The sequence below is a fragment of the Strix aluco genome, chromosome 18 (genome assembly GCF_031877795.1).
Source record: "Strix aluco isolate bStrAlu1 chromosome 18, bStrAlu1.hap1, whole genome shotgun sequence".
Lineage (NCBI taxonomy): Eukaryota > Metazoa > Chordata > Aves > Strigiformes > Strigidae > Strix > Strix aluco.
In genome coordinates, this window is record NC_133948.1 from 9,324,200 (window position 1) to 9,351,952 (window position 27,753).

A 27,753-nucleotide genomic window follows, 5' to 3' on the forward strand; every position below is an offset into this window, starting at 1 on the left:
TCAAATACATTTTATTTGACAGTAGCTCCTGCTAATTAAATGTAGTGTTTTTATTCCACTTTGGTTTTCGTATTTAAAGCTCTTTATTTGCCCTTACTCAGAAACACCAGGAATACTGAGGGCATTAACCTAAACAGATGTCCAGCAACAGATGATGTGTATTTAATCTCCACCTAACCAGGAATAATTTCATTCCACTTCTAAAATGATATCATCAGATCCGGTGTGAGATATTCAAGCATCAGTATAGAAGAGAAGAGTATTCCAGCAATGCTCTGTGCCTGATGCTGGTGTACTTGCAGGCAGTGTTCAAAGCCTCGGCTCATAATGTAGAATTGTCCATTTGAAAAATGAGCTCCAAGAGTCAGCAGAGAGAAACAAGAGCCAACTTGAAGTGCAAAGGGAGCATTTCAGCCAGGGCTGCTACAAAAGGACTGTGATTTGCAGCCTCAAAAATTCACATCACAATTCTGATGTTCTCGTGGTAGAAATCTTGACTTCCTCCCTGGGTACTTTTCCCTAGTGATAAACCAAAGTCTGCCTTTGCTATGAAAGTTTTTTCGTTCTGTCTGGAGTGAAATCTCTGGGGAATTCTGCAGCAATGGAAAAAAAAGGGGAAGAAGAGACAACAGCATACAGGGTTTGTTTGTTTATTTCTTTTAACAGGCTGCAAATTCAAGTTTGGTTATGACACATTTGACTTTTCTGTGGTTTAGTATTTCTTTAACTCAATACTAGCTGTTTTTTGAAAGCTGATTAGTAATAATGAGCTGATCATCCCAGATGTGGATGAATTATAAAATAATCTTGCTTTCCAAAGAGATTTAAGTAATTTAAAGAAACTTAAATAGTTCAGATGTCTGAATTCAAGAGCACTTCCAGTCTTGAAGTTTTGTTTCTTAGGGTGTGGGACACTGCCTGCCTGCAGGACAGGAGGTACATGGGAGCATACAGTAAGACACATTATTTGCGGCTGGAGAGGGTGCTGGCAGGCAAAAGAGTGTCATTCTCATCTAAATTGAGACAGTCCTTGGCTTTAGTGCAGCTCCATGGCCTCTCATTTACTTGGTGATGTGATGCAGCAGCCACAGCTGTAAAGGACAGTATGAATCAGGCCAGCCAGCTGGGTCTGGTCAGTGGGTTAATGGAGTGGGAAGAAAGCCACATCAATACATTAAAAATGCATAAGAGATAGATGCAGTGGCAAGACAGCATAAGGGGGGAATCGTATGCATGGTGCTCAGTGCTGAATGAGTGAGACCTGATGTGTTAGAAGTGTATTCACTTGACTACTTCCCAGAATACATCTTTTGGAGAATGCAAGTTAGACAAACGTATTGATGTGCGGTTTTGGAAGCAGGCTGAGTATACTGATACAACTCTACTGCTAGACAAAGCAAGTTTGTAGCTTTTTTTTCTTTCAGAAAGCACTGGTTTTAGCAGAATTTGAAAACCTCTCTGTTAATGTCATCTCTGCTTTACCAGATGTTCTTGATACATCTGCAAATGGCACTAAAACATGATGCCCCTCAAGATAAAACAGATACGTGAGGCACATAACAATACCTCAAAACTCAAGATACATCCATAAAATACCACAGATCTCATTTTTCTTTCTTTTTAAAAGTGTGGAGTTACAAAATGTCTCCCATCTACTGCACTGAGAAAAACTTGATTTAACTGTTAGAGTGTCCGTAAGTAAACCACAAGTAGAGCTGCGATGAGGAAAACTCCACAAAATTCTTCCTTGCATCTCTTCCTAGTCTTAGAACTGTACTGCTGAACTTTCAATGGATCATTTTCTTGAGAAATGGAGAGAAATGAGGATTAAGCTGATAAGGAATTAAATCTGTTCTGATTGGGAAAGCTGCAGAAGTTTTATCTTGAGTGATAAGGGTTTTTTTGTGGAGGAAATGTTCCCATCAGATATGCAAGACCAAAATTCTATTACATTCTTTGAAAAGCAATCAGAAGTTGGTAGCTTTAATGAATAATTTTGTTCTTTGTGAGAACATTGAAAGTAATTTTGTTGTTTAACAACATTGCGCTGATTTTAAGTGGTGCTGAACGTGATTTTCCTGATGTTGTATGTTGCCAAACTGGTTTTAATTGAAAAATGATTGACCTTCAAATTGCTCTGCAGAGGAAATATTTTGATCTAATACTATAATAGAAACTTGCAGATTGATCAGCTTGCGCAGAATTCACACCTGGGCATTTATGTATGGTAAAAATCTTGTCAGCTGATCAAACACTAACTTCTCTTTGAAGTACCATGCTGTCTTGAACTTTCTGATTATAGGTGAGCTTACTCCTTCCATTTTTATTTTTTTTTTTTTTTAGAAGGCTTGTCAGAAGGAGATCCCTTTTCATAGTGTATTCTGTGACACAGTAGTTCATGTTGAGGTTCTCAACTTGACCACTACTTAACTTGAAGAAGCACAGCTTCAATCTTCAGGGCTTAGAATGATAGAAACAAGTCTGCCAGACAAATGCGTACAGGACCAACGTGCAACAGGAAGTCCTTCGGTGAACATAATGCAGAGCACTTTTTTTTTTTTCCAAATGGTAAATGATTTGTTATGGACCATAGATAAAGAATTAAACAGCTGCTTCTAATTTCTTGGTGCCATTGGATTTTTGCATGTAAGCGAGCACAGTAGGAAAAGATCTCCCTTGGCTTTTAGAAGATATTAGCACGTATGTATTCTGCCACAATTTCTTTAGAAATCTTTCCACAGCTCCAAGGAGTCAGAGATTTAGGAAATTATGGCTGTGTCCCTAATGACTTTTAATATTACATAAATCATATAGCTATGTTTATAGCTTATAGTATTTTTTAATGCATTTTTACAATAATCAGTACTTTTGCAATAAAAACTTGTATCTATTGTCTCTGTTTAACATGCTGAAAGAGTACAGGTAATGGTTGTAGTTAGAAATATATATTACAAATAGTATTTATGAATAAAATAAAGACTGATCATGATTGTGATCATCTTCTGAAAAGCAATCGTTCATCTTCTCTAGTCTTAGTATTCATGCAATCTGTGGTCAAAAAGGTGAATACTTGTAGTGAAAGTGCATGGAAAATTTAGGTAACTTCATTTCCCTTATGCTTCTGTGTTAGTGACTTGATTTCTCTTGAGTGCTATTCATTTGAATTGATTAAACAGTTTTAAAAACAGTGTTTCCAGCTTGTTAGATCATTAGTGTGTTATGCTAATAGAGACAGGGAGTGATTTTTAAAGATGGATGTCAAATTTACAGTGATTTGAGTTAGATTTTTTTTTAACTCAGATTTTCTCTTACACTGCGAAAACCTCCAGTCTGATCTGAATTTATTCACTTTTTCAGTAAGTTTCTGTGACTGTCACTATCAGTGTCTTTTCCATGGAATTTGTTTTATCAAGAGCTGAGAGGATGCTGGAATTTAGACCTCTTTGTTTCATAACTTTGAATAAGAAAAATGTATTGTCACTGTTTATTTTTTGTATCCTTTCTTGTGGAATATTTTCCCAATGAAGTCAACCTTGCATCGGATTTTTCTGTGTCTTTGGAACCACAAGATTCCCTCATCCCTGTTTATCTCGGGCTACCTTTCTGTTAAGTGCTGTACATTCTCCTTTGTTGAATGCTGTTCAACAGGGAGTTTCTTTTGGTTTTCCTCATGCAACTGTCAAGGAGAGTATTATAAATTTAAGTGGTTTGACATTTTTGAATAATTTGAAGAGTTTGTGCTTTTTTTTTTATAGTAAGACTGTCTTTTATTCTTCTTCACACTTTGATAGTGTTTTCTGTGAAACATTTGCGAGATGGGAGACAGATGAGAAATTGAAAAGCTTGTAAACTGTTGGGTTTTTTTCTTCAGAGAGGATGGAGGAAAGGCATTCAGTTTAACTTCAGTCCCCGTTGTCTGGTAGCTACTCAGTGAGATCAACAGTCAAAATGTCTTTGCCCCACATGGTTTATTGCATAAATTGCAGTCAGCCTCTTAATAAAAATTCTGGATGAGGAGGTACAAAAGATCCTTTTGTAGGGGCAGGTAGTTCTCCTGGCCTGGATGGTGTTACTAGCATCAGTGAAGCTGACTTGTATGTGGTAGATTGGCAGGTTAGTGCTGTTCTCAGTGTTGCAATCCAGTTAGAATATTATGGAATCCCCATTGCATTTAGCCTCTTGAAATAACTGCTGATGAATGAAAATATAGCAGAAGAGGGAGTTTTGAGGTGATGATTTTATTTTACACATTGGGGTTGAAGGTATTGAAATCTAGACACAAGTTTCGAAGTCTTAGAAGATTTGAACACTGGAAAACTTTCATACAATCCTGTAATATTAGAATTCTTGAAGATTGTATAGGTATTTTTGACTTTTTAATTGTATGTCTGCCTGATTCTTCTTAGGCAGAGAAATTTGCCTTTGTAGTTTAACTATACAGATAACACATTATGTCACTCCTCCAGGAAAGGGGAAAAGGCAGAATCTCATTTCAGATGCAAAAGTAGTATGTGCATTTTAGGAAAGAGCTCTTAAAATTGAAGGGCTGTCAGATTTTAAAACTTAGCTTTTCCACATACAGATGATTTTAAATCTCCACATTGTTTTCAGTTGCAATATTTTGCAGTTTCAAAAGAACAGAAATGCAGGATCCTTACATATACTGTACTAGATTACTCAGTTGATGCCATCTTTTCCTAATAGTTTTTTTGACACTGCACATACCAAATGCTCCATTTATGATCCTGTGAGGGAACCCTGGCAGAACCCTCCAGAAGCAGGGTATTCTGCACTCACTGTTCTCAGTTTGAATCTAGGTTTGCTCCAGAGTTGATTAACTTGTATAACTTCCTGGGATATATCCATCTCGTTCAGTGCTGGATGTCTGGGGTTTGCATTTGGATTTTGAAGTACTGAACCAGCAATGTGTTTAGGGATTTAACTGTAATAATTATTTTTATACCAGTGAGTCTGATACACTTAAGAAATTGGTGTACGATAGCTAAAGAGAGACTGTCCTGTCTAGTGAAGTATTTAAAATTCATTGGGTAGCTTATATGTCAGTTTTTATAGTCTTCTTACAATACTGACATGTGTTTGTTTCTTGTATGATGTGTATTTTTGAGATAATTTGTTATGAGAAGTAAAGGCTTTCTTCCATAACAAAATGGGGCCAGTTAGCATTTTTTGCTTGGTTTTGGTTATTTTCTTATTGTCTGTTGTTTGGTGTTCTGCAGTGACAAAGGGTGATTTATTGTAATGGGTACAAAGAGAAAATTAATTCATATTTCACCTATACAGCCTTGTTTGAAAACTAAAAAAAGCAGGTTATAAAAATCGCATAACTGTTTTGTCTAGGAATGATAAGGGCAATAGGCCAAAAAAGCAGTATTTGTGTATGATTTCAGAAAAAGACTGAAAGAAACATTATGGTGTTCATTCTGTTGTCTGCCTTGGAGTTTCTTTATTAATTAATATGGTCTCTTAAGTCTGAACAGATGCCTGGATTTTGTAAAGATCACTTTGAATAGGAGACACCATAGCATTTGACTTCTGAGTCTCTGCTACTCATCAGCCTTGAGGTTATCGTGTAAGTGCCAGTCACTACTCAAATGGAGATAAAATTCCTGTCCTGACTTGGTACCTGTCATGACCCTATATGGATAATACTCTGATATTAAAATAGGACGTTTGGCATTTGATGCTTCTAAGTTGTATCAGTGAAAGCCTGAGCATGAAAGAGAGTTCCCACAAGATAGCTGCCCCCGCTCATTTGGAGGTGGGTGCGGTGGCTCTGGCGGTTCTCTGGGACGCTGGCTCATCGCACAGCAGCAGACTCCCTTGCTACTACATGCTTTGCATTGACTGACAGGGTCCAGCAAGCCCATATGTGTGTCACTATGTGACAAAAGTAATAGATCCAGTCATTTCTAAAGTTTAAAAATTGTCCATTTTACAACTTTGGAGTGATTGCAAGGGACAGAAACAAAAAGTTGCACCTTTGTTGTTCTTTTGTGTTTTGCATTAGACATGTATACGAAGAGGTGAGTAGCTACATTTTGCTCTGTAACATGCACAAATTCACAGTTGTGGAAACACAGAGAGCCTCGGGTTAATATAGTGTCCACTTATGAAAGATTTCCTGTGTGTTCTGGGGAATCTAGCGTTTCCATTCGGTCTCTCTGAAATTTTGCTAGTCTTCACTCTTTCCCTTGGAGATCAAAAGTGTGCCTCTGGCTCCCTGCAAGTGTTGTTACTGATAGTTCTCAGGCTGGACCTATGCAGAAATTATCTCTGGAGTGAATGTCCTGTTTTATCCTAACCTAATGAGCTGTCATGACACTGATACAGATCTGCTGGGAAGTTGTATCGCTTATCTAAGACTGCGTATTTTTACAGTTGTAAGGCTGTTCCTCTGTTATTGTTGTTTTGATGTTTGACGACTTCTACTTTGACTCATAATTGAGGTTAAATTGGAAAGACACAGGAATTCTGGTCTCATCTTCTTTTAGGAATCATATGCTTGTGGCACCAGGTGATTTGAACACAGATATTCCTTATGACAGGAAAATGTGAAAGTAAATAATAGAAAGGAGTCTTGAATGAAATGTTGTCTTGTGCAGAGGATAAGCATAAGATCAATGATCCTCCATAAATTCATCCCTGTTTTTAAGACTTACTCAATATACTTGTCTGCCGCACTGGATGAATTTTTACTTTTTGAGGCATAGCTAGACTGAAAAGTTTAACCAAATTTGTATATAGCAGCAAAATCCTTCTAATGTCCAATAGCACATCACATTTACGTACTGTCTTGTAGGACTTGATGACTTCAACAATATCCATGTCTTGATAAAAGTGCTTCCATGCTTTTGGAAGTGTTTCTGTTGCAGTGACCGTGGAATTTTTGCTAAGCTGTGTGCTAGTCTGGTGTCTCATCGAGTGGTTTTGCCTTTTTATTTTTTATGATTTAACCTTCTAGCGATTCTCTGTGAATCTAGTGATTGTATTTAATCTAGAGATTTTTAAATAGTTACTATTCTCTTGTTATTTAGTAATCACTGTTTCTCCTGCAGGCACCCTGTGGAACTTATCCTCCTATGAGCCCCTGAAGATGGTCATCATCAACCATGGTCTGCAGACGCTTACCAATGAGGTGATTATACCCCATTCAGGTTGGGAGAGTGAGCCAAATGAGGACTCTAAGCCTCGCGATGCTGAGTGGACAACTGTCTTCAAGAACACTTCTGGTTGCTTACGGTGAGGCAGAACTGTGGAGTATTGTTCACCATGTCCTGTGTTTAAGATTTTGTTAAAATTACTTTGATTTGTAATAAGGTATCATATATCTTTCATTTTTGCAGAGATAGCCCCATTTCAGTGGCCACAATAGCAATGCTTGGGGATATTTGCCTGCCACTGCCTCTTTTGTTGTAGGACTTGTCAATGCAGGTCTGTCCTGTGGGGTCAGTGTGAGGAGTAGGTCATTTATCCAGGTTAGGGGGAGTGGATCTATATAGGGCGGTATATAATACGATGGAGAGTGACCCAGGTGAGGTTAACTGCCAAGCTAAGTACCAAAAATGCATTTTGCAATGCAAACTGTTCCGCAAATACTGAGAATCCCACTTTCATTTGTCTGTTGTACTGTGATCAGTGGGCTGTTTCTACAAATTTTGAGTACCTTCTCTGCTTCCCTTGATGGTGCTGGTTTTATTTATTTTAAAAGTGTGTTTTCAAACAACTCCCTCCTTGTTTTTAGGCCGCCTTCTATCAAAAGATATTTTTTTGCAAATGCTGAGGAACTGGTTTCATGGAATTGCGCTGAGCCTGAAACATGGATCCAGTTTTAGCCATGAACACTTTTGTGGATACACTATTTTAAGCTAAAGTGACTAAAGATCTATGGGAAATTAGTTAAGAACCTGAACTACTGACCATTTAGGAATCTATTTCTAATGTTCCTTGTAAAGGAGCCTTTTCTGGTTAGAAATTGTATTTGTGTTTCTGAGAGCACCTTGAGAGTGGGACAGTAGATGCTAGAAGCTGGGGTCAGGAGGAATCCTAATGCAGTCTGAAGAACCAATGTTTCCTAAACACAGTGTCTTTCATTTTGCTTTTCTTTGAGATAAAATAGCAGAGATGCCCTGTTAGGTTCTTCAGCTTTATGAAGTCAATTAGTTTGAACAAAACTAATAAAGATTTGGCATCATACCTTCTGTTGCTCTGAAGTATACTTCTTGTCAGATTTATACTGATTAATGCATCTTCAGAAGTTGGTTCATTTCTGTTTCTTGGACTTGTGGTCTCTAAATTGCAATAACTATTCCCCTGAGTAACTTCACAAATGAAGAAGGTAATGAAAAGTGTTCTGAAAGGGCCCATTACTGAAATTATTTGCAGTCCCTCTGGAAACTAAGGTCCTTTAAGTAGGTTCCAGACATCATAGGTTTTTACTTACTAGTGTCTCATTTTCTAATGGTGTTCTGAAAGAGAAAATTAGTCATGATGGGGGATAAAAGGATTATCTGAATGAATATGAAATTCTCCAGTAAGTGTAGACAATAAATTGATCATTAGTAGACTAACCTAATCCGCATCATAAATTTTTATTAGTATGTGGATCCACTTGAACTTCTACATTCCAGCATAGCTTTGGGGTATTTTTTGTTTGTTTGGATATTTTTTTAATTATTATTTTAAAGGTACTGGTTTTAGAGGACATGCAAATCCTTGTGCCAATTTGGACATTGTATTCTTAAGGCTAGTGAAGAGGGGTGTGTAGCATAGTAGTACTGAGATATGTTAGTTAGAAAATTTGAACTTCAGTAATTAAAAGTGGTCCTGATGCACCTCAGCACCCAGTGAATGGTGACTGCTTCCGTTGTTGAAATGGGCAAATGCATTTCAGTTCTTTCATCTATAGTCTCTGCTTTCATAGTCATGTGGTACCATGTGCTTCCTTGTGGAAATCTGAAGCTTCAGCCAGATGGGGGACAGGATAATTTCATGCTTGAAAATAGTTGCTTAAAGTAAACAGAGACACGATGGCAGGTTAGCAGGGAAAGGTAGTCTGAAAAGGTAGTTTGTCCATGTCTCTGTTGTGCCACGGAGAGAGCAACATCTTGCACAGGCAGGGGGGAGAACTGTCTTGCTGTCTCCTTGTGGTGAGATAAAGTGAGTCCAGAACAAGAGACAGAGGCAGGAGTAGGTGAAATATGAGTTGTCTTTCAGCTGATCGTACTTCTTGTTACAATGTTGGTGATATCACATACCTTTTGTAGAGCACTTCGAGATCTAGGGATAAAAATGGGCATATCAAAAGTAATTATCATTACTACTGTTGGAAATAATTTTGCATTGTATGTTGAAATCCTCTGCAGCTCATCCTTGAAAGCATCAGCAAGATAAGATAGTTAACACCAGCAGAGAATAAATAGTTGCAGCCATCTGTCTGACAGACGCCAGTGTTTAAAAACCCCTTTGCCTAGTCTTCTCTTGTTGACACAGTAGCTGGTCCTAGAAATTAAATTTTCCATGAATGGAGCTTATTGCAGACTACAAACTGTTTACCAATTTGATATTTAATTGGGAGGTTAGTCCTCTTGATGGTGTGCCAACCTCCTTAGTCCCCATTGGAAGTGAGCCTCAGGTGTGTGCTGTGTTGTCTTCCAAAAAACCTGACAGAATCTTTGAACTTCTGAGGTTTCAGATGTCCTTGCAGTTTAGATATCTAAGCAGAAGACAGGTATTATGCATGCAGGATGGCATTCATTTCAGTATCATTTTTTCAGTTAATGAAGTTTATCAGCAGATGTGGGCAAGTTTATTTCAAACTCAGCAATTTGCAGCGTGAACTGCCAGTTAATTATTTGCCTTTTTTTTTTTTTTTTTCACTGCTTTCTCATCTTTACTTTGTTCTTAATCTAAGTTTCTCCTTTGATAATGTGGAGCCTTGGAAACACTCATTTCAAAATAATTGAAACCAAGTAATTTAAAAAAGAAACAAAACACCACCCAACACTTACTTGCCTTTACCTCTTCAAATCCTGATCCATGCCATTTTCCTTTCCAGTCCTATCTTGTGAACAATACCTTTTTTCCCCCATGTAATTTGTAAGTCTCCCTCCCTCCTTGCTTTGGGAGTTCAGGTGCTGGTGTATGTCCAGGTCTGAGTAGGGCAGGGTGAATTGTATCCTGCATAGTCAACTTGTCCTGCATGTGCCTAAGGGTGGATTAACGTCTGGTATTAGCAGCACAGATAGCATAGTGGTGCAGGTATACGTGGGATGGAAGGATGCTTTAGCGGAGGGGTCAGTAATTGGGGCCAATATCTTAGCAGACATCTGTACCTGCACCAGAGTTGCTTTACTTGGGAATTAATTTTACAACATAAGAGGCATGATCCATGCACTCTTTTGTCCCTTACCCAAAGCTAAGGTAGCTTACTGACTTTGTTATAGCCCTGATTTCTACCCACTTTCTGAAGTAATAAAAATCCATCTGTGATGCTTGATGTTGATTTTAGTCTGTATGGTCAAGGGACTTGTGCTCAGGAATGGATCTGTCTGAGCTGCTGTTTGAGAAAGTCCTGTGCATGATACTGAGTAACGTTGGACCTGGTCATCTACAAGCTGGAAATCAGAGAAACTGTGCAAAATTTGTTATCATCAAGAAAGCCATTCGAAGGCTATCTCTTTTGCCATAAATTAAATAACTCTGGGATTACCTGTGTTATTGGTGATGCCCATACCAAAGTACCATAGCTAACTGACAGTGTATAGATAGCCAGTAAGAATCAAAGGAAGAAAAGGCAACTGGTTAAGGTTTATATTGACTTTGGAGACCACTGTTTATTTTAAGAGCTCCTTTTAAAGTCAAGTCCTTCTCCCATGACTGTGGCTGTTGTAGGGATCTTCTGAACCCTGATATCATCTGGAACATGACGAGTGGGTTCTGTGTGCCATCCCACTCTGTACTTGACTTGCCAAAAACTCTCATCAGACAAATGTTTTGGGAATCCTATATTTCCCTTTGCAAAATGAAGACTCGGTAGCACAGCAAATTTGCAAACTATGATCTGATAACGAAATTTATTGCATGTTTTTTCTGTAATCTTTACCAAGAAACACTGAAGCTTTCAGAAACTAGTGCAGGTGATGATAATTTTGTCTCCATTCTTCTCCTGAGATCAGGAAAAAGGTGTTTCCTCTTACATTGCTGTGTTTTGATTTAGGGGCAGACCCAATATGATGAATGCATCTGCAATATCTGTAATAATTTTACTACTTGAAATGGTCATGAGCCTTGTGATAGATCCTACCTGGGGTGTAATTTTATAAAATAAAGGTGGTATTATATTCTGTTGAACCTGTTGAGAGAAATATAGGTATGGTGGAAATCTGAAAAGGAACAGTAAAAAAAGCAAAGATTGATTTATTGAAATTAAGTGAATTTTTGGTTATGGAGAAGTAGGACTGGGGAAGAAGTAAAGAACACATTTTCTAGGAGAATCATTAAATATGCACAGATGTTCCTTTATTTCATTTGGAGTACAAGTTTCATGTCTTTGCATTGTATTTTATTCTTTTAGGTATGTGGGGAATGTCTCTTCTAGTTACTGTCTTTTTTTTTTCCTTCTTTAAACCCCTAAATCCCTACTGGGATTTGCAATCCACAAGCATTCATTTTTAAATTGTGCTTTTCTCCAGTTTAAATAACATAATGATTTGGTGCATCTTAACAAGGCCATTTCGTGATCCTTCCTATAACTTTGACCCAGACATTAAGGTGCTGTAGGAGAAGAGTACAAGTGGAACTGCTTGCAGGACTGATGGAGCTAAGGCTAGCTCACACGCACCCAGGCAGTGTCAGAGACCTTTGCCGTGTCTCCAGGTTTTTCCTAAGGTGCTTCTCTGCTTTAGAGGGGAAGTCACATCTGTAGGTCAGAGAGTGCTGCTGCAGTCACCTATCTTCTTTTGGTTTCTGTGTAGATATCCACCATGATTCCTAGTTCTCTGGAAGCAGCAAGGATTTTAATGGTTTAAAAATGAAATGCATTCTGGGCTTAATTGCTGGTTTTTGCCTAATTACTTTTAATTCTCGCTTGGATTTTTTCACTTCTAAGAGAACAGAGTAGAACTTAGTTCCTAAATTGCCAACTTTCTAGCCTGATTCCTGTGCTAAACTGACCTGCTGTCAACAAATGTTAAATGAATTAATTTGCATAGCAAACAGATGCAAAGTGCTCCTTTTTCCAGGGTACCATCTGTAGTTGCAGCATTTCTTGTCAATTCTCCAAGTACACAGAAATCCACATTCACAAATAGCCTCAGGGTTCAAAGACCTGGCCGTGGGTGTACGAACACAAACAAACTGCACTCACTTGACTTCCACTAAAAACATGCATTCTTCAGATCAAAATTGCACATTAACAGCTTGTCCAACATCAGCTCCTGAGAAGAGAAGGGACAGCCTGGTGGCTAAAGCTGTAACAAGAGACTTGAGAAGTATGGACCTAATTGCTGTTCCGCTACTATTCTGACATAATTACAGGCAAGATTAATGGCATAAATTTTTTTGTGGTCTGATTTTTAATAGCCTTATCACCTTCTGGTTTTGGTGAGATTTGGGCCTTAAGTGCTTGAGTGGATCTGGACTTCAGTCACTGATCTTCACTTTCCTGTCTTTAACATGGGATTGGCACCTCTGTCCTTACCTTCCCCTGAAATTGGTAAATACCAGTAGTTCAAGGATTTTGAAGTGGTTGATCCTAGAGACAACTGGGAATAAGCACCTCCTGTAGGTATAAATTAAAGAGTTTGGTCCCATGGAATCAAAACCTGAGAGTTATAGTAAGTGTGAGATACAGTGTTTGAAGACATGAGATAAAGATTCAGTAGATTTAGAGCCAAAAACCTACTCCAGCAGGATGAGAAATTATGTGTAAGTATCTGCAGGCTCCTGTTACTTCTGTGTACTTCAGAGGAAAGAAGACTGCAGGAGCTTGATGGTAAATCATTAATACTTAGGATGTGCCAAATAGAGTTTTTGTATGAGAATGTTTTAAGCCTTTTTCTGAAGGACAGAGAGCATTAAGGTACATGCATGTACATCATGTCCTGCAGATGGAACTTAACAGTGCTTCAGTCATACGTAACACTGCTTAATGGTAATGGACTCATTCCTTGAGTCCTAATGTCTTCATGTACTTGTGAATATACATATGCCTAAAAACGCCTACAGCATGCACTGGTTGTAGCAGGAGTGTGTGTGTCTGTGAGGCATGTGGAGGTAAGGAAGGTTTATTAAACAGCATCTGTGGTCTTGTTTTGGCAGAAAGGTTGTCTCTCTTTTGCACCCTGGCAATGACTCTGTGAGTGTCTTGGTGATACTGGTGGGTCCATTTTTTCTTCCCATTTCTGCATGCTGAATTTAAAGAAAGAAAGGAGGAAAGGCTGTCAAAGCCAGGTGCTTATGCCCTCCTTTCTTATTAATGATTAATGTATGGCTTTTCTCTGAAGAAAAGTGCTTGGGAATTGGAGCTTTCAAAGTGAATTACCTTTAAGCTCTATCCATCTTTAAATCCTGCAGGCATGATAATAGTATGTGGTGACAGTCAAGTAATATTTGTCCTACCTACACTCTCATATACTTGAGGCAGCCTTCATCTCCAACTGAATGAAGAAAGAAGGCACTGAAGTGCTAATCTTTGACCTAGAAGCACTGTCTAGTGAAGAGCAGGGCACAGGAGGTGAAGCTCAGGTGATGCTGCTACAGTGCTGCCAGCCAAGCTGCCCTTGGTGTCAGGGGAACTTTGCTTATTGAAGCATGGCAGGACAGAGAAGATACATAAATCTGAGTTTTCAGGTGCCAGCTTTTATTTTCTCTTTTTTATCAGCAGCAAATTAGTAGTTGAGCTTTACAAGTCTAGCATTAATACAGAGCCCTCCTTGCAGCAGCTACGTTTCCCCACCACCACCACCCCCCAAAGAGGACTCTTTGTCAAAGTCATTTGGTTGACTTTTCCTCTTAATCAGTGTGCTCCTCTATCATAGTTCAAGTAGTCCTTTTGTATGCTTTTGTAGGACAGTTGTTGAACCAAGGAGTCCTGGACAGGACTTCTTACAAAGCTTAGCACTTCCCTGTCCCCGCCAGAGCAGATGAGGGCAGATGCTGCCATGTCTCTGTCCACCCGCCCATCATGCTTGGAGGCTGGTGCACTCGTATTTCTTCATACTGGGTACAGCTTTTGGGAGATTGCTGCTCCAGAACCTGGAGCTAATGATAACTGTCATTGTTTAGTTGTGCAGCAGGTACTTTTGAACTGGACTTTTGGTGAAGGAATAGTTTTAGAAAGAGATAAAAACTGAACAGAAATTTGTCTGTGAATCTTTACTTTGGAGGCAGCAAGCAGCACGGAAAAGGGAGAAGCTTATCTGCCCAACCCAGACTGGAAAAAAACCAACTCAAATTAAAAACCCACACAATAGAGAGGAGTGAGTGAAGGCAGTTTCTTAATTAGCTTACTGATACTGTGCAGGATCACAGCATATGGCTGTCCTGGGGCTTATATGATGAGCAGAGCGTTTAATTCGTGCTAGTAAGGAGCTGTTAGGGTTCCTCCTGACAGTTCCTGATGTTTAGCTTGTAATATATATAAATTATGCATAGATTTTAGCAGCAGAGACATAACCTAGTTACATGCAACCTTAATGCTTTACAATCAAATCTGAAGTATAAATTTAAAGTTGTGCACTTGCTTACTGCCTTCTGTCATTACTTAGGAATGAATCTAGGTCCCTTCTCCCTTGGCTGTCAGTGAAGGGAATCTACAAAAACGTCTGTCACTGTGGTGGGAATAAGAGCAAGACTAAAACAAAGCTCACTGCTGTCACTGTAATGGACATAGTTTGCTTTGGGAAGCATGTGAGCCATGATCCTTTATTAGACAAATACCACTTCATTATTGTATTTTTGAGATCCTTTTCACATTGCAACAAGCATGTGTGATAAAGCAAACAGAGCCCCTTAGCCTTTCCTCTGAGCACAGACTGGAATAATTTTGGAAGCTAAGTAGCTGCTGGGCATCATGGAATTCTTGTGTAGTGTGTTTCTGCATCGTTTTGCATTACAGGAGAGCAAGCTAAGGCCCTCCAAGTAGGTCATGCAGGAGGTAACCAGTCAGCATTTTACTGAAAAGACATTATATGATGTTTTGAATATAGAAAGACACAAATAACAAAGGATGGATTTCACATCTGTACATTGTTAAACTGTAGTTCTTATTGCAGGGAGCTCTTACAGACAGTGCAAACATGAATATCAGATGTAACAGCATGCTTTGTAGATCTCTTGCTCTATGCCAGTATCACTGGAGCACAGACTAAGCTTGTGAAGTCCTTTTTCAGGGGTGACTTTTGGTATGTCCTCTTTGGAGCATTTGAACAACTAAACAAAACCAATCCCTTTATAGGGACAGCTGGAAGGGTTTTATATGCAAGGCAGCTGGGGCTGCTCTGCTGCTTCTTTCCTGGGTCTGGCTGGTAAGTGGATGCTCAAGTGGAGCAGAAATCTCCAGTGGGATCTCCTGCCCAGATCTGATAGACCTTTTCTCAGTTGAACAGCTGTTCCCTACCTAACACCACCATCAGTAGAGCTCCCCTGTCTTTCTGTTCAGTTCATTTGGACTTCGGCTTCTTACTATTTTCTTTACCATATTCTCTGCTTAATTTCCAATTCAGCTGTCTGCTCCCAAACTCCATTGTGTTGTACAGGGCTCTTTGACCAGTGCTGCCTGGATCAGGCTATCTTTGTGTTACAGGCAGTTTCTTTCTTTTTCTCTCCTATTTTCGGAACAATGAACTTAATACCAATTAAACTTTTTGGTATTTCATGTGAACTGAAGTATGGAATTCATTCTATTTCTGCATGAAATAATGGAATGATTTTAAAATGCTGTGTATTCCTCCTTTGGGACATACAGTACCTAGAAATACGCTTGGAAATAGAGTACATTTGCTGCAACTATTATTTATCAATCTCCTTTGGCTGACATACAAATAAAAATTTCTTAATAGTGAAGCAAAGTGTGGGTGCGGAAGCGTGTTTTTATAGCAAGGGTTCTGACTGTCAGTAGATGGATAGAACAACTAATGTATTTAAATTAGACATGTGAGAACCTTGTAGTTTTTTATCAGCTGAAATATATAAAATTCGGTGTCTGAACAGTGAAGCCTCAGTGATGGTGTTAGTCAAGGTCTAGCAAGGTGTATGTACTGCCTGTCAGCTCTGCCACAGCACTGCTGTAACTCAGCCCCCTTGTGAAGTGCTGCTCGTTCAACCTACCAGGAAACCCCAGTCATTTGTAATGCCCTGACTTGTAGTGACCACAGGTATCCTTATCTACTTCAACAGTGCTGAGACAGACTGTATAGGAGCCAATGTTATTTTTTAGCTTGACAATACAAAAATAGCTATTAGAAGGTTGTTTACAACAGTAAAAAGCAGGATTCATTTGGGCAATCTGAGACCCTGCAGTGTGCACAAAGAGGCTGTTGAAAAGAGCCCATCACTGTCTCAGCTTCAGCTCTTGTCCATGCTTCTTCCAGAGAAAGGTGGAAATGTTACTAGGAGGATATCTCAAAAATTTCCAGTTCAGCTTTGTATTTATATAAAAAACAAAGTCCCCAACCTGTTGTCTTTGTCCCCAACTGGGTCTCTAAACAAAATGCTTTTTACACCTGCTGAACTGAAGTGAGATGGTAAGTGTTGAGTAATACTCTGACCTCTGGCTTTCAGCTTCATCTGCAGCACTGTAGGATAGCAACTGATGGCCCTTTCCAGCCAGGTGGCAGACACAGCAGTGGTCTTGGAAATACTGGTTTTAATGTTCAGAGAAAAAATGTGTCTCTTTGATGCTTGTATTTTCAAGTTTCTTCTTTTCATTAAAAAAACAACCTCAAAACAGAAGCTTTCCATGTCTCCACTCTATCTTTCAGGCTGTTAGGGAGAGCACAGTAGGGGCATTTCTACATGATTTGCATTGAAATAGTGCAAATTAAGTGCCATGAATTTAATTACTTTTAAATCTTTTCTCTTGAGGGTAATTTTGGTGTGTGGCACAGATAGTAGTAACAGCTCACCTGTCTTAGAGGTGATGAATACCAACTCTGCTCTGCAGATGTAAATGTTACATTCAGACTTGCATATTATTAAGAAGATTATTTGGTGATAATGATAACCTTATCTAAAGCATGAACAGATTTCTCAGCACATTCCCCGCCATTTTCTGAAGTCTTTAATACCAACAGAGTAGATTCCTAGCCTGATGTGTTTCTATGCTGGTAGGTATTTGCTTTTATTTAACATTTACCAAGTGCTCCTCTGTTTTGTTTTCCCAGGGAAAGCATATATTTGAACATCCTTACAAATCCTCTTTCAGTAGTCCTGTCTACAGTCTGGACTCCAAGAATTTGAGTTTTTTCCAGCTAAAGGCTGGGGATTTAAAATCTCTGGAATTAAATTTGTGCTTTACTGTTTTACATAAAATCAGTCATACAGTTGGTTTCCTTCCTATGTACTTTGAGTAACATAGACAGTAATTCCATGTCTTGCTCCTAGAATTACTCTTTTGAGCATGTTGTATATATTTATGGTAAGCATACTGTGAAGCTTTCTATTATCCTTTGCAGTGTGATGTGAGAAAGATATTATTGTTCTTTTTAAAATACATTTTTCATCTAATGGACTCCTGGAAAAGTATTTAAAAGCTGGGAAAGTCAGGGAAAGCAGCAGAAGCTACTTTGGGGATGAAGAGACAAGGCAAGGGAAGCAGACTATACAGAACACCAGAGATGAATGGCAGGTATCATTTGTCATGGTTTTGTGTAAAAGTAGTTCAGGTCCTTCCTCCTCCCCATTCCCACCCATTTGAACAGGCAGTCAACTTTATTTTCATTTATAACAGGATTTTGGCAATCATCAGTGCCTCAAAAGCCCTGCAGAGTTCCTGTTTCAAGTTGTTCAAACTTTAAAAGTACCTCTGACTTCATCTGTTGAGGTTCTTGATATTAAACTGTCCCAGCAAGCAAGTTGCTGAGATAATGGGTTTAATTCCAAAATCTTTGGGCCATTCCAGTTGTTGCATGGCAACCTAGCTCCTAAGTAACACAGTTAACAAGCACCTCAGCTAGGCTTTTGGCTTTGTTTTCTGTTCGGTGTCTTGTACCAAACACTCCATCCACTGAAGAATTTGTTTTCTTCTGATACAAAACGAAGCTTGTCTAATGTGTAGAAAAGTTCAGTGAAAAGCAAAACTCTCTACTTTATCCAAGTCTGGATACAGTATGTTGCATATCTGTCTGTTACATGAGTTTGAGGAAGTTTCTGCCCTGGGCGAGGCTTTGCATTCTTTCTGTGGAGCATCGCCCTGTGTTAAGATGACTACAAATCCTCTGTTAAAGTCTGCTGGAATATGTTGGCTATTTGTTGATTTTTATCACTCTTGAAAGAAGGCTGTTTAGAAACTTTGCTTTGAAAGTTTCCTTTGGAACATGATTTAGTTACGTCTTTCATTCCATAACGTGCAATAGATCTGAAAGATGCATCAAGAACAATTCTAGTGCAGACGTGAAAGATTTTTCCTGATGCCAGTCAGTGGACTGTAATATCGGGTTGGCTATTCCATTGCAGTCTCTGTCCTTTTTAATGACAAATACTAGCTCTCTTGTCCATGTAATCACTTCTGTTTCCACGATACATCCCCTCCTGAAGAGCCAAGATGTGAATTTGACTGATGACTACCAGGTGATATTTTTCAAGGAGGTAGATAAGTATAGAGCCTTAACACCTCAAGGCAGAAATGCAACCTGGCATTTTCCTGGGTTGCAGGAGATGTTGAAGGTTGCTCTGGATCATAGAAACCAACCCTGATAGCACTTCTCCTGGGATTGCCAGATGAGGACTTACTCAAGGCATACCATCTTCATTTTCACTGTGCCCACCTTTGCTTAGTACTTAGGGATGTTTGGCATACTTGCGGATGTATCTGAAATGCAAGTATTCCAGTGGGAATTGGGAGATCTTCCCTGCCTTTTGCTGTGTTGGAGCAGCAGAAAGAGCAGACTCTGTGAAGCAGGTGCTGATCTCCCTGGGTTTTGCCTTTCTGCGATCTGTGTTGCCTAGGCTTCTGTGGAGAAGAACATGAGCTGAGCTCTCCAGTAGGTCTGGGTTATAGTTAATGGGTTTTGTTGTTCCATGTTAGATAAATCCCATGGGCTGTCGGAATCTCATTACCCAAAGAGGGAGGACTAGCAGAAGCCCAAGAGTGTTGGGTATTTATAGAGCAGATGTTTCTGCATGAGATGCACATAAGGATGTATTTTCTGATGTGTTAGTTACAACATTAAAACTGCAAAGTTTGATGTCTGGATAACTTATTCATAGGATTAATTAGCTATTAATTTGATCCTGCAGAGTTTTCATTCTTATTTATGTGTGATATATGTGGGAATTTTTTCTTGAGGCATTAATTTTCAGTAAATTTTTCTATATTTGAAGATACAGCAAGTGATATCAGCAAACCACACTCTTACTGATGCACTTTTATAGCATCTTTTTCAGTTACAACCTTATCAATGTCTACTTTAATCCTAATATAAATCAAGAAATAAGAAGGCAGAATACAAAATACTGTGATGCTGTTGATAACCAAACCAGGAAAACAAATGTGCTACAAGTGTGGTAGCACAAATGGACCATAGAAGAATCTCTTATGAATGGACCATGGGGCAAGAAAGGTGTGAAGGACTTCTTTGAACAAAATTTGATGGATTTATTTTTTAAGTCCACAAGCGTTTCCTATGTGTTTTAGCTCTCTATTTCTAAGACTTAATGAGGGAATGTGATACGCAGCTCCAGATAAGACCATTTTTAGTTGCACTTCTGTCACCCTCAAGTTAAGAAGTCATGTTCCACTTTAATAGATGTTCTACAAGGTTGAGCTGCTCTCGTTTATTGTTATAACTCCTGAAAGGTATCACAGAGAATTTGAACTCTAATTTCAGTTTCATAAAGACTTACATTAAAATTCACGTTTGGGCTTTTAATACAAAAGGATTAGTACAACTGAAGATGGAAAAACAGCACATAGGATTCTCTCTTCCATATATCCTGTGGAATCATATTTCAATATCCACTTTACCTGCCTTGTATCAGCCATTGCTAGAGGTGAGGCTCTGTGTTAGGATTTGGGAAAAGGATTCATTTATCTGCGCATTTCATTTGTGTTCTTAATTGGAAGTTAATGTGCTATTACAGCAACCAACTCACAATTAAGTGTCCTGGGCTGCATCAAGAGAAGTGTGGCCAGCAGGTCGAGGGAGGTGATTCTCCCCTTCCACTCCACTCTTGTGAGACCCCCCTGCAGTGCTGTGTCCAGCTCTGGGCCCCCAATATCAGAAGGACATGGACCTGCTCGAGCGGGTCCAGCAGAGGCCACGAAGATGATCAGGGGGCTGGAGCAGCTCCCTTATGAGGACAGGCTGAGAGAGTTGGGGGTGTTCAGCCTGGAGAACAGAAAGGAGAGGTCTCTGGGGAGACCTTATAGCAGCCTTCCAGGACTTAAAGGGACCCTACAGGAAAGCTGGGGTGGGTTTCTTTATCAGGAGGTGTAGGGATAGGACACAGGGTAATGGCTTTAAACTGAAAGAGGGCAGATTTAGATTAGAGGTAAGGGAGAAGTTTTTCACACTGAGGGTGGTGAGACACTGGCACAGGTTGCCCAGAGAAGCTGTGGCTGCCCCCTCCCTGGCAGTCAGTGTTCAAGGCCAGGTTGGACGGGGCTTTGAGCAACCTGGGCTAGTGGAAAGTGTTCCTGCCCATGGCAGGAGCATTGGAACTAGATGATCTTTAAGGTCCCTTCCAACCTAAACTATTCGATGATGTACAGATTGATTAAATAAAATACAGCTTATCATACACCTGTTTTTAATCTTTTTTTGGTTTTCAGTTTTTGTGGCCATGAGTACTGCTGACCAGTCTTGTGATTTTGCATCTTTTTCTTAAGGTGGTGAAAGTATTTTTCAGATTAAAGTTCTGGCTTTGAAATTAATTTTTTGTTTTGCATATTGTTTGCTCTGAAAATTCCTGTCCAGTTTAAGGTATATCACTGTACTCGCCAGCAACTCAGAAAAATGTGTTTATAGGCACCTCTGTGACTGCGTTCCCCTTTCCATTCAGATTCAGGGAGTTGCAGATGTACGTTGCCCACATTTTACTGAATTTTAGTAGGTTAGTCAGGCTACAGACTACTTTGCCCCCAAATTGTTCGTGCAGGGTAATGGGCTCTTCATAAATGCAGTATAAATCGATGCACCTTCAACTTTATGGTGAAGGTTAGAGGGCTAAATTTTCTTTCAAATCTCTCCCGTTAGGAATGTAAGTTCAGACGGATCAGAAGCACGCAGAAGACTAAGAGAGTGTGATGGCTTGGTGGATGCCCTCCTTCATGCTCTACAGTCTGCAGTTGGCAAGAAGGATACAGACAATAAGGTGAACTTGAGTATTAAAACTTAATGGATGTTTCCTTTAATTTAGGCTGAAGTGTTGCACTGGGATCTGACTTCTGTTTGCTAGTACCAGAAGGGGATTGTGCTTGCCTCAGAAAAATACAGTAATTATCTTCCTCTCATCTCTGTCATGTTACCTTGTGTGGCTGATGAGGTGAGCAAAGGCAAGTGGTTGTGATAGGTGGGAAGAGTAGTCCTTTATTATTGTCAGTGACATTATTGCTATTGTTCTGCGTTACTTAATTGACATTTATAAGTGCAGTCTCCAAATCAGAATTGAGTCCCACTGTATTATGCTTCGCACAATACCAGCAAAGGAGTCAGTTCCCATTTTAAATACTTTATTCAGCACCATCTCTAAAGACTGTAGTGTTTAGACATTAAGATACATCTTCAGACCAGCAGCACTTTCTTTGTGGCTTTTTTTTAGGTGCAGATTTTGATTAATCTGTTTTTATCATCATTTATCCTGTGGTGCTTAAAAGCATATTTATATGCATAAGGAATGTCATAAGTTTAACCTGTTTAAAAAAGAAAAAGCATACTATTGCTTTATAACACCAGTAAGGCTTGTAAAGTATCGTTATTCTATTCTTTTTGAGTCCCACCATGTGATGGACTGTACAAGGGAATTATAAAGCCCTGTCACTTAATCAGATAATTTTTGAAGAGGATTTTGTAACCACCTGGTGGTTTTCATTGCAACCTACAGAGCATTGCTCTTGTCAGAACCTTATGTGCTATGGATTAGCTATTACTACAGGACGTGTGTTCTCATTTAAATCCTCACAGGACCTAGGTTTTGACCCAGAGAAAATTTAATAAAATGGGCCCCGTGGAGTTTGTAAAGGTTGGAAGAATGAGAGAGAGGCTTGTATTAAAATAAGATCCTTCTACAATCATTTTCTGCTGTGTCTTTGATCTTTTGGTGAATTGTATTCTTTATGTAAGATCAGGTGGTATTTTTGATTAGAGAGTTTTCATTTTGAATGGGTACTATTTATGAAGCACTTCACTTTTGGAAGAATAAAATTGGTTTTAGAACAAGAACAAACCTTAATTTGAGGGGTCTTGACTAAATCTTCCTTGAAAGCTACACTCTTTTCCTGGGGCAGGTGGGCTTCTTTTAAATTCCCCCAAACCCTTCACTGCATAATATAATGGTTTGCAAATAAGAGGATACAATATTTATAATGACATAAATTTCTCTGTAACAGTCTGTGGAGAACTGTGTGTGCATCATGCGGAACCTTTCCTATCATGTCCACAAAGAGGTCCCTGGAGCTGATAAGTACCAAGAACTAGATGCCAGTCAGACTACAAGCACGGGAGGCTCGCAGAAGAAGAAGAAAGACGATGCTGGTTGTTTTGGTGGGAAAAAAGCTAAAGGTACGTGTTGCAGAGAGCTCAAAACTGGAAGTGGATTTGGGGGTAAATTTTGCTGTGTAGGCCTAGGGCTCTTGCAAGCACATTCATCATGCTGGTTTAGAATGATGCAGTTTGTGGAGGTACCTGTTTGTGGTGTCATGGCATGTGTTCACCTTCCTTTTTGCGTTACTACTGGATATTTGGGGATTTTTTCCATGATTGCTATAGTTTTGTTTGGCTTGAAATAGGAGTGGTGCATGCTGACAGATGACACTGCTGTTGGACGAAGGTGGACGTGCTCTGCCTCTCCTCTGCATTGCTGTGTTCTTCCATCTGTCAAATCTATGCTTATTCTGCTTGCTTGGCTCCGTAGCATGGCCTCTGGAAGCCAAGCCAGAATGCGTTCATCCCCATGCGTGGTAGTCCTGTCTGGACGTCTTCCATGCCTCCAGCCTCTTACGTTTGAAAACAAACTAAAAGCTTACCCTCCCACTCACAACCAAAATATACAACCTCCTAATTCTGTCACTCTTTCAGTAATTTAAATTGCAAACATGATTTTGTAGCTTTTAATTGTCAGTCACTTTTAGACCTGTTCTCTCCTCTGGGGCATGAGTGTTGCAAATGAGTTTCATTACAAGAGAGGATTAATAGTCTCAGTAACCCCCCTTCCATCTCTACTTTAGAAAGAGACACTCAAATTATATCCTTTTTCTTTGTTGTTTTAGAGAAATTACTATTCTAGACTGAAGTCACATATAATTAACTCTATTTTCTGTCTAGGCTCCATTCTTCTCATTTATGTGTACTCGTATCCTGGCTTACTATTTATAGCCAGATCTAAGCAAGGTTTTGGTCATGGAATGTTCCACCAAACATGGAATTGTTTGAACTTGACGGACTGGGTACTGCACGTTACTCTTCCTTTTATCTGACCTGTACATGTTATTAAAATGTTATGTGTTTCCATATGTGTTAGGGAAGTCATCACAGTGTGAACTTGCTTTTGCAGACTAGTCTGTCATCAATTTAAACTGTGTTTAAAATAAAATAAAAAATCGATGGGAATCTTTTAATGACTGGGGGAAAAACTGAAGAAATAATTTTACCTGGCTGGCCAGCCTGTTCTCACAGTGAATTACTAAAACTTCAGTGTGATACCCGTTGGAAACCTTGAACATGCACTGACTTGAGCCTGTTCCCTGCCACTTGCAGTCCCTGTTGTTTTGCTGCTTGAGAGCAACACAGTCAGTGAAAACATTTTTAGACATAAAAGCTGTGAGTGTGCACTGTGGGAGGAGGGAAATGTGCTGATTGAGAACTGTCATCATCCTCTTGATGGCAGTGAAAAGAGAGCACTCTCAGGTGGCTGTCCTTTGACAAGTGTCTGCCTCTTTCCTCTGGGGCCAACCTGTATACTTTCTGTGTCTGTATGCCCTGATAGTTTCTGTTTATCAGTCAAAGCATCTGATCATGTCTTTTTGGACAAATTGGTCTCAAAATCATCTGACACTGAGGATGAACCCACAGATTTCAGCGAGCAGTGCAGGCACTTGGTGACAGCTTGGGTTTAGCTCTGTGTGTTCAGCGGGAAATGACAATTTCTGAAGTATATTTTAACTTTTTTCCTCCTTTTTGCAGTATTCTTTTTAAGGTGTGCAATTCTTTAGAGGGAAATCAACTGGTAATAATGCTGAGCTTGCAGTTGGTAGTATGTAGATCAGAAGGATAGAGGGGGACAGGTAGCTGTTGGGCTTAAAAAATAAAAATTGAAATACATTAATAAATGTGCTTTTAAAATCGTAAAGAGAAGCTTCCTTTTCTCACTATTTATGTGAATACTGATCTGAACCTGCATTAATTTTCTCAGTCTAGGACTTCAGAATAGATCAGTTCTCCCCTCTTGTTCACTTAATCTTGCAGTGTTTCCATGTTTATTTTATTTTATTTCATGGTCATTGATCATGGCATTTCAAACACCTCTGCAAAGGGCTAATCATCCTTCTGTCCCCTCATTTCTGTGAGCACCTTTTCATTTAATGAAAAGAGGAAGAAAAAATTGCTGTGCAGAGAACGACTGGGTTTTTTTCAGCAGGAACAAAAGGGAGAAAGTGGAATATCTTGTTTTGGTTTGTTTTTTTTAATTGATTAAAGTTCTGTAGTATTCTTGTAACACTCAGGCTTTGAACCTGTTCTGTGAAATTCTGCCTCTTTGTGACTGTTCCTTTGTATTTTCTTCCTTCCTGTAAATTTTTGTTTTTCTTCTGCTGCTTTTCTGGTAATTAGAGGAGTGGTTCAATCAAGGTGAGTCTTTGCAATACTTTCTTTTCATCATCGCCATAATATGCTTTGTTCAGCTTTTACATGCAAGGCTAAGAGCTGAGATCAAGGTCTTGTTCATTCACCTTCTCCTCTGCTCCCCCAGTGCATCCACCTGTTCATTTCAGTAGGCATGGAAATCCTCAAATTGAGTGAGCATTTGCAATTTGGTCTTCCCACACTGCAAATAGAAAAGACAAGGTTTATTTATTCCTGGTGTAGGTGCAGTAAGGGAATTGATTTGCAACTGGCCTGATGACCCCATGACAGAGGGAACACTTAAGTGTGCAGGTTGCCTTGCCAACCCTGTTGTATCAAAAAACTGGCTTTGCTAGCTGGTCTGGGTAGCAGTAGCCATGAAGGCTTCGCAGCTTGGATGTGTATTCTCAGGGATCCTTGGTATTTTGTTAGCTTGGGCACACATGCCTGGGCTGCTATATCTTTATTACTGGCACTCAGACTAGCTAGACGAAGCTACCCCCAGTAAATGCTGCGGGGAATACGCCTTTTAGTTTCTCATCCCAGCCCAGTGAGTAAAATTGCAATTGGAATACACAAGGCTGAGGCTAAACTTTGCCTCCCTGGCTTCTCGGCTGGGAAGTTGCTAGACTGTGAGTGCCCTGGAGACTTCCAGTGTGTTACTGAGACTGACTTAGGCGTAAAGGCAGGGTCATTTTCAGTTTGTGACATTTGATTCAGATCAGTGGGTTCTGGAGGTTGAGCCAAAGGAGAAACATTGGGAGGAAAAAAAAATCAAGAACCACCAAAAAAACCCCACAAACCTAATTGCTCCACCCAACAAATGGTGCTTAGTAGTGTTCTGCAAGACACTACTTTCAGCCCATGACTGGTGAGCCTGGGGAGGATGGGCATGTTGGCAAGACAGAGCTCAGCCCTTGCTTTCTGTTGCTCCGCTGCAGTCCGGTTCAGTGGGTATAATAACAAGCACAGTATTGACTGTTGGGGGCGGGGGGGTGTTGTTACGAAGAATCTTTTTCCCTTCAACTTTTTTAACCAGAAAGAAAGCATTTGGGAATTAATCCTTCAGCAAAAATGGTCTAGCTGAATAGCTGTTTTGATTATTCAGTAAAGCAAAATGACATTTGAGGAAGATCAACAACAACATTAGTGGTTAATAACACTGGGTCACACTTCAAAGTCCATACTGAGTTTCTGACAGATTGAAAATGCCAAAGGTCATGTTTTGGTTGTTTCTTACATAATGAAGGGGGGGGGGGAGAGGAAAGAATTTTAATCCCACTGTTTCAGAGACTGTAAACTGCATCTTGCACAAGCAAGTCTCATGTCAGGCAGTCTTCCCAAACCAGAGTGCTGTGCCAATTCCTACAGCCAGGTCTCATAAAACAGACCTGTCAGCAGGCATGTTGAAAGCTGTCTGTCTCTTGGCAAAGTTCGGAGCTATGCTTCTGAGCCAACGTTATTATCTTTTCTCTGCCATACCTTGGGCTGCAAAACTTGGAGAGCAGGGAGAGGCATAGATGGTCAAAAATTGAAATGTACAAAACCAGGATCTTAAACTTCTTTTCTACTGCTAGTGTGGCCATTTCAGCACCCCTGTGCACTAGCATTACTGACAGGCTTGAGTGACAGATGGGTGGTGGTAAGAGTTACAGAAGCTGGTAGTGAAGCTGGTTTTCTCATGATATCGGTCAGGCCAGGAGATGGCTGAGAGATTTGCAATTGGTAAGCTCTTGAACTTGCTAAATAGGGTCACCTTTTTAGAAACTGCAAACCAGTATTTGTGGATCTTGTAAAAATCAAATGGGAAAAATACCAGCTGGGCTTCAGATTGAAACCTTTGCCTTTTAGAAGGATTTCTTTTGGAATCTTCTTGCAGCTTCGTCACCTTCTCTGTATAGGAAAGCCCTGCAAAATGTAGGTGCTTTAGGTATTTCTGAACCTGGCCCTTGCTCAAGTAATTTGTAGAGTTGAAACCCCCTTGGTCAGAGTTCTGTGTTCTGAATTGCTTCCATTTGTAAACAGCTGGCAGCTTCTGATTTGAACAGATGTGGGTTTTGCCTTCGAGGCGGGTTGGTTTCTGAAAAGACTGAGACACAAACTAGCAAAGGCTTTATAGAAGATGGCTGGTATTTGCAGTCTGGCCCAGAAATTGGGAAACAGTGACTGAAGATCACAGAGCACAGGTGGAGTGTGCTGTCTTAATGAAAGATGGTTTAGTAAGTAGGCAGCTGCTTCTGCATTGCTACATGAAAAGATGTAGCAGCCAGCACTGCTCTCCTGGACAATCTCTTCCTTAAAAAGTTGTGCACAAATACATACTGCTTGCCAAACGTTGCACTAGAAAGAAGGGACCTCTTACTGTGCCATCTCAATTCTGCAGGGCTAATAGAAGTTCCAAACCCCAACATTTAAATTACAGAGAGAACTTCTGAAATGAGTAGTTGTGTTGAATAGGGTCTGGCTCTCCAAGTAAATGTTCTGAGGTTTAAACTAGCTAATGCTAGAGACATGAAAT

General features: G+C 39.7%; 1 protein-coding gene across 15 annotated transcripts in view; it reads left to right on the forward strand.

Annotated features, from left to right (window-relative positions):
• Positions 1–27,753, forward strand: part of ARVCF (ARVCF delta catenin family member) — a 291,235-nt gene that overhangs the window by 215,177 nt on the left and 48,305 nt on the right. For 13 of the 15 annotated variants that reach the window (XM_074844402.1, XM_074844399.1, XM_074844400.1 and 10 more), the window contains 4 exons: positions 7,077–7,260; positions 21,435–21,552; positions 22,787–22,958; positions 25,224–25,241. In XM_074844402.1, the coding sequence (XP_074700503.1) occupies positions 7,077–7,260; positions 21,435–21,552; positions 22,787–22,958; positions 25,224–25,241 (492 nt within the window). The remainder of the gene's footprint in view (positions 1–7,076; positions 7,261–21,434; positions 21,553–22,786; positions 22,959–25,223; positions 25,242–27,753) is intronic. The other 2 variants (XM_074844405.1, XM_074844407.1) reach the window with 1 other exon arrangement.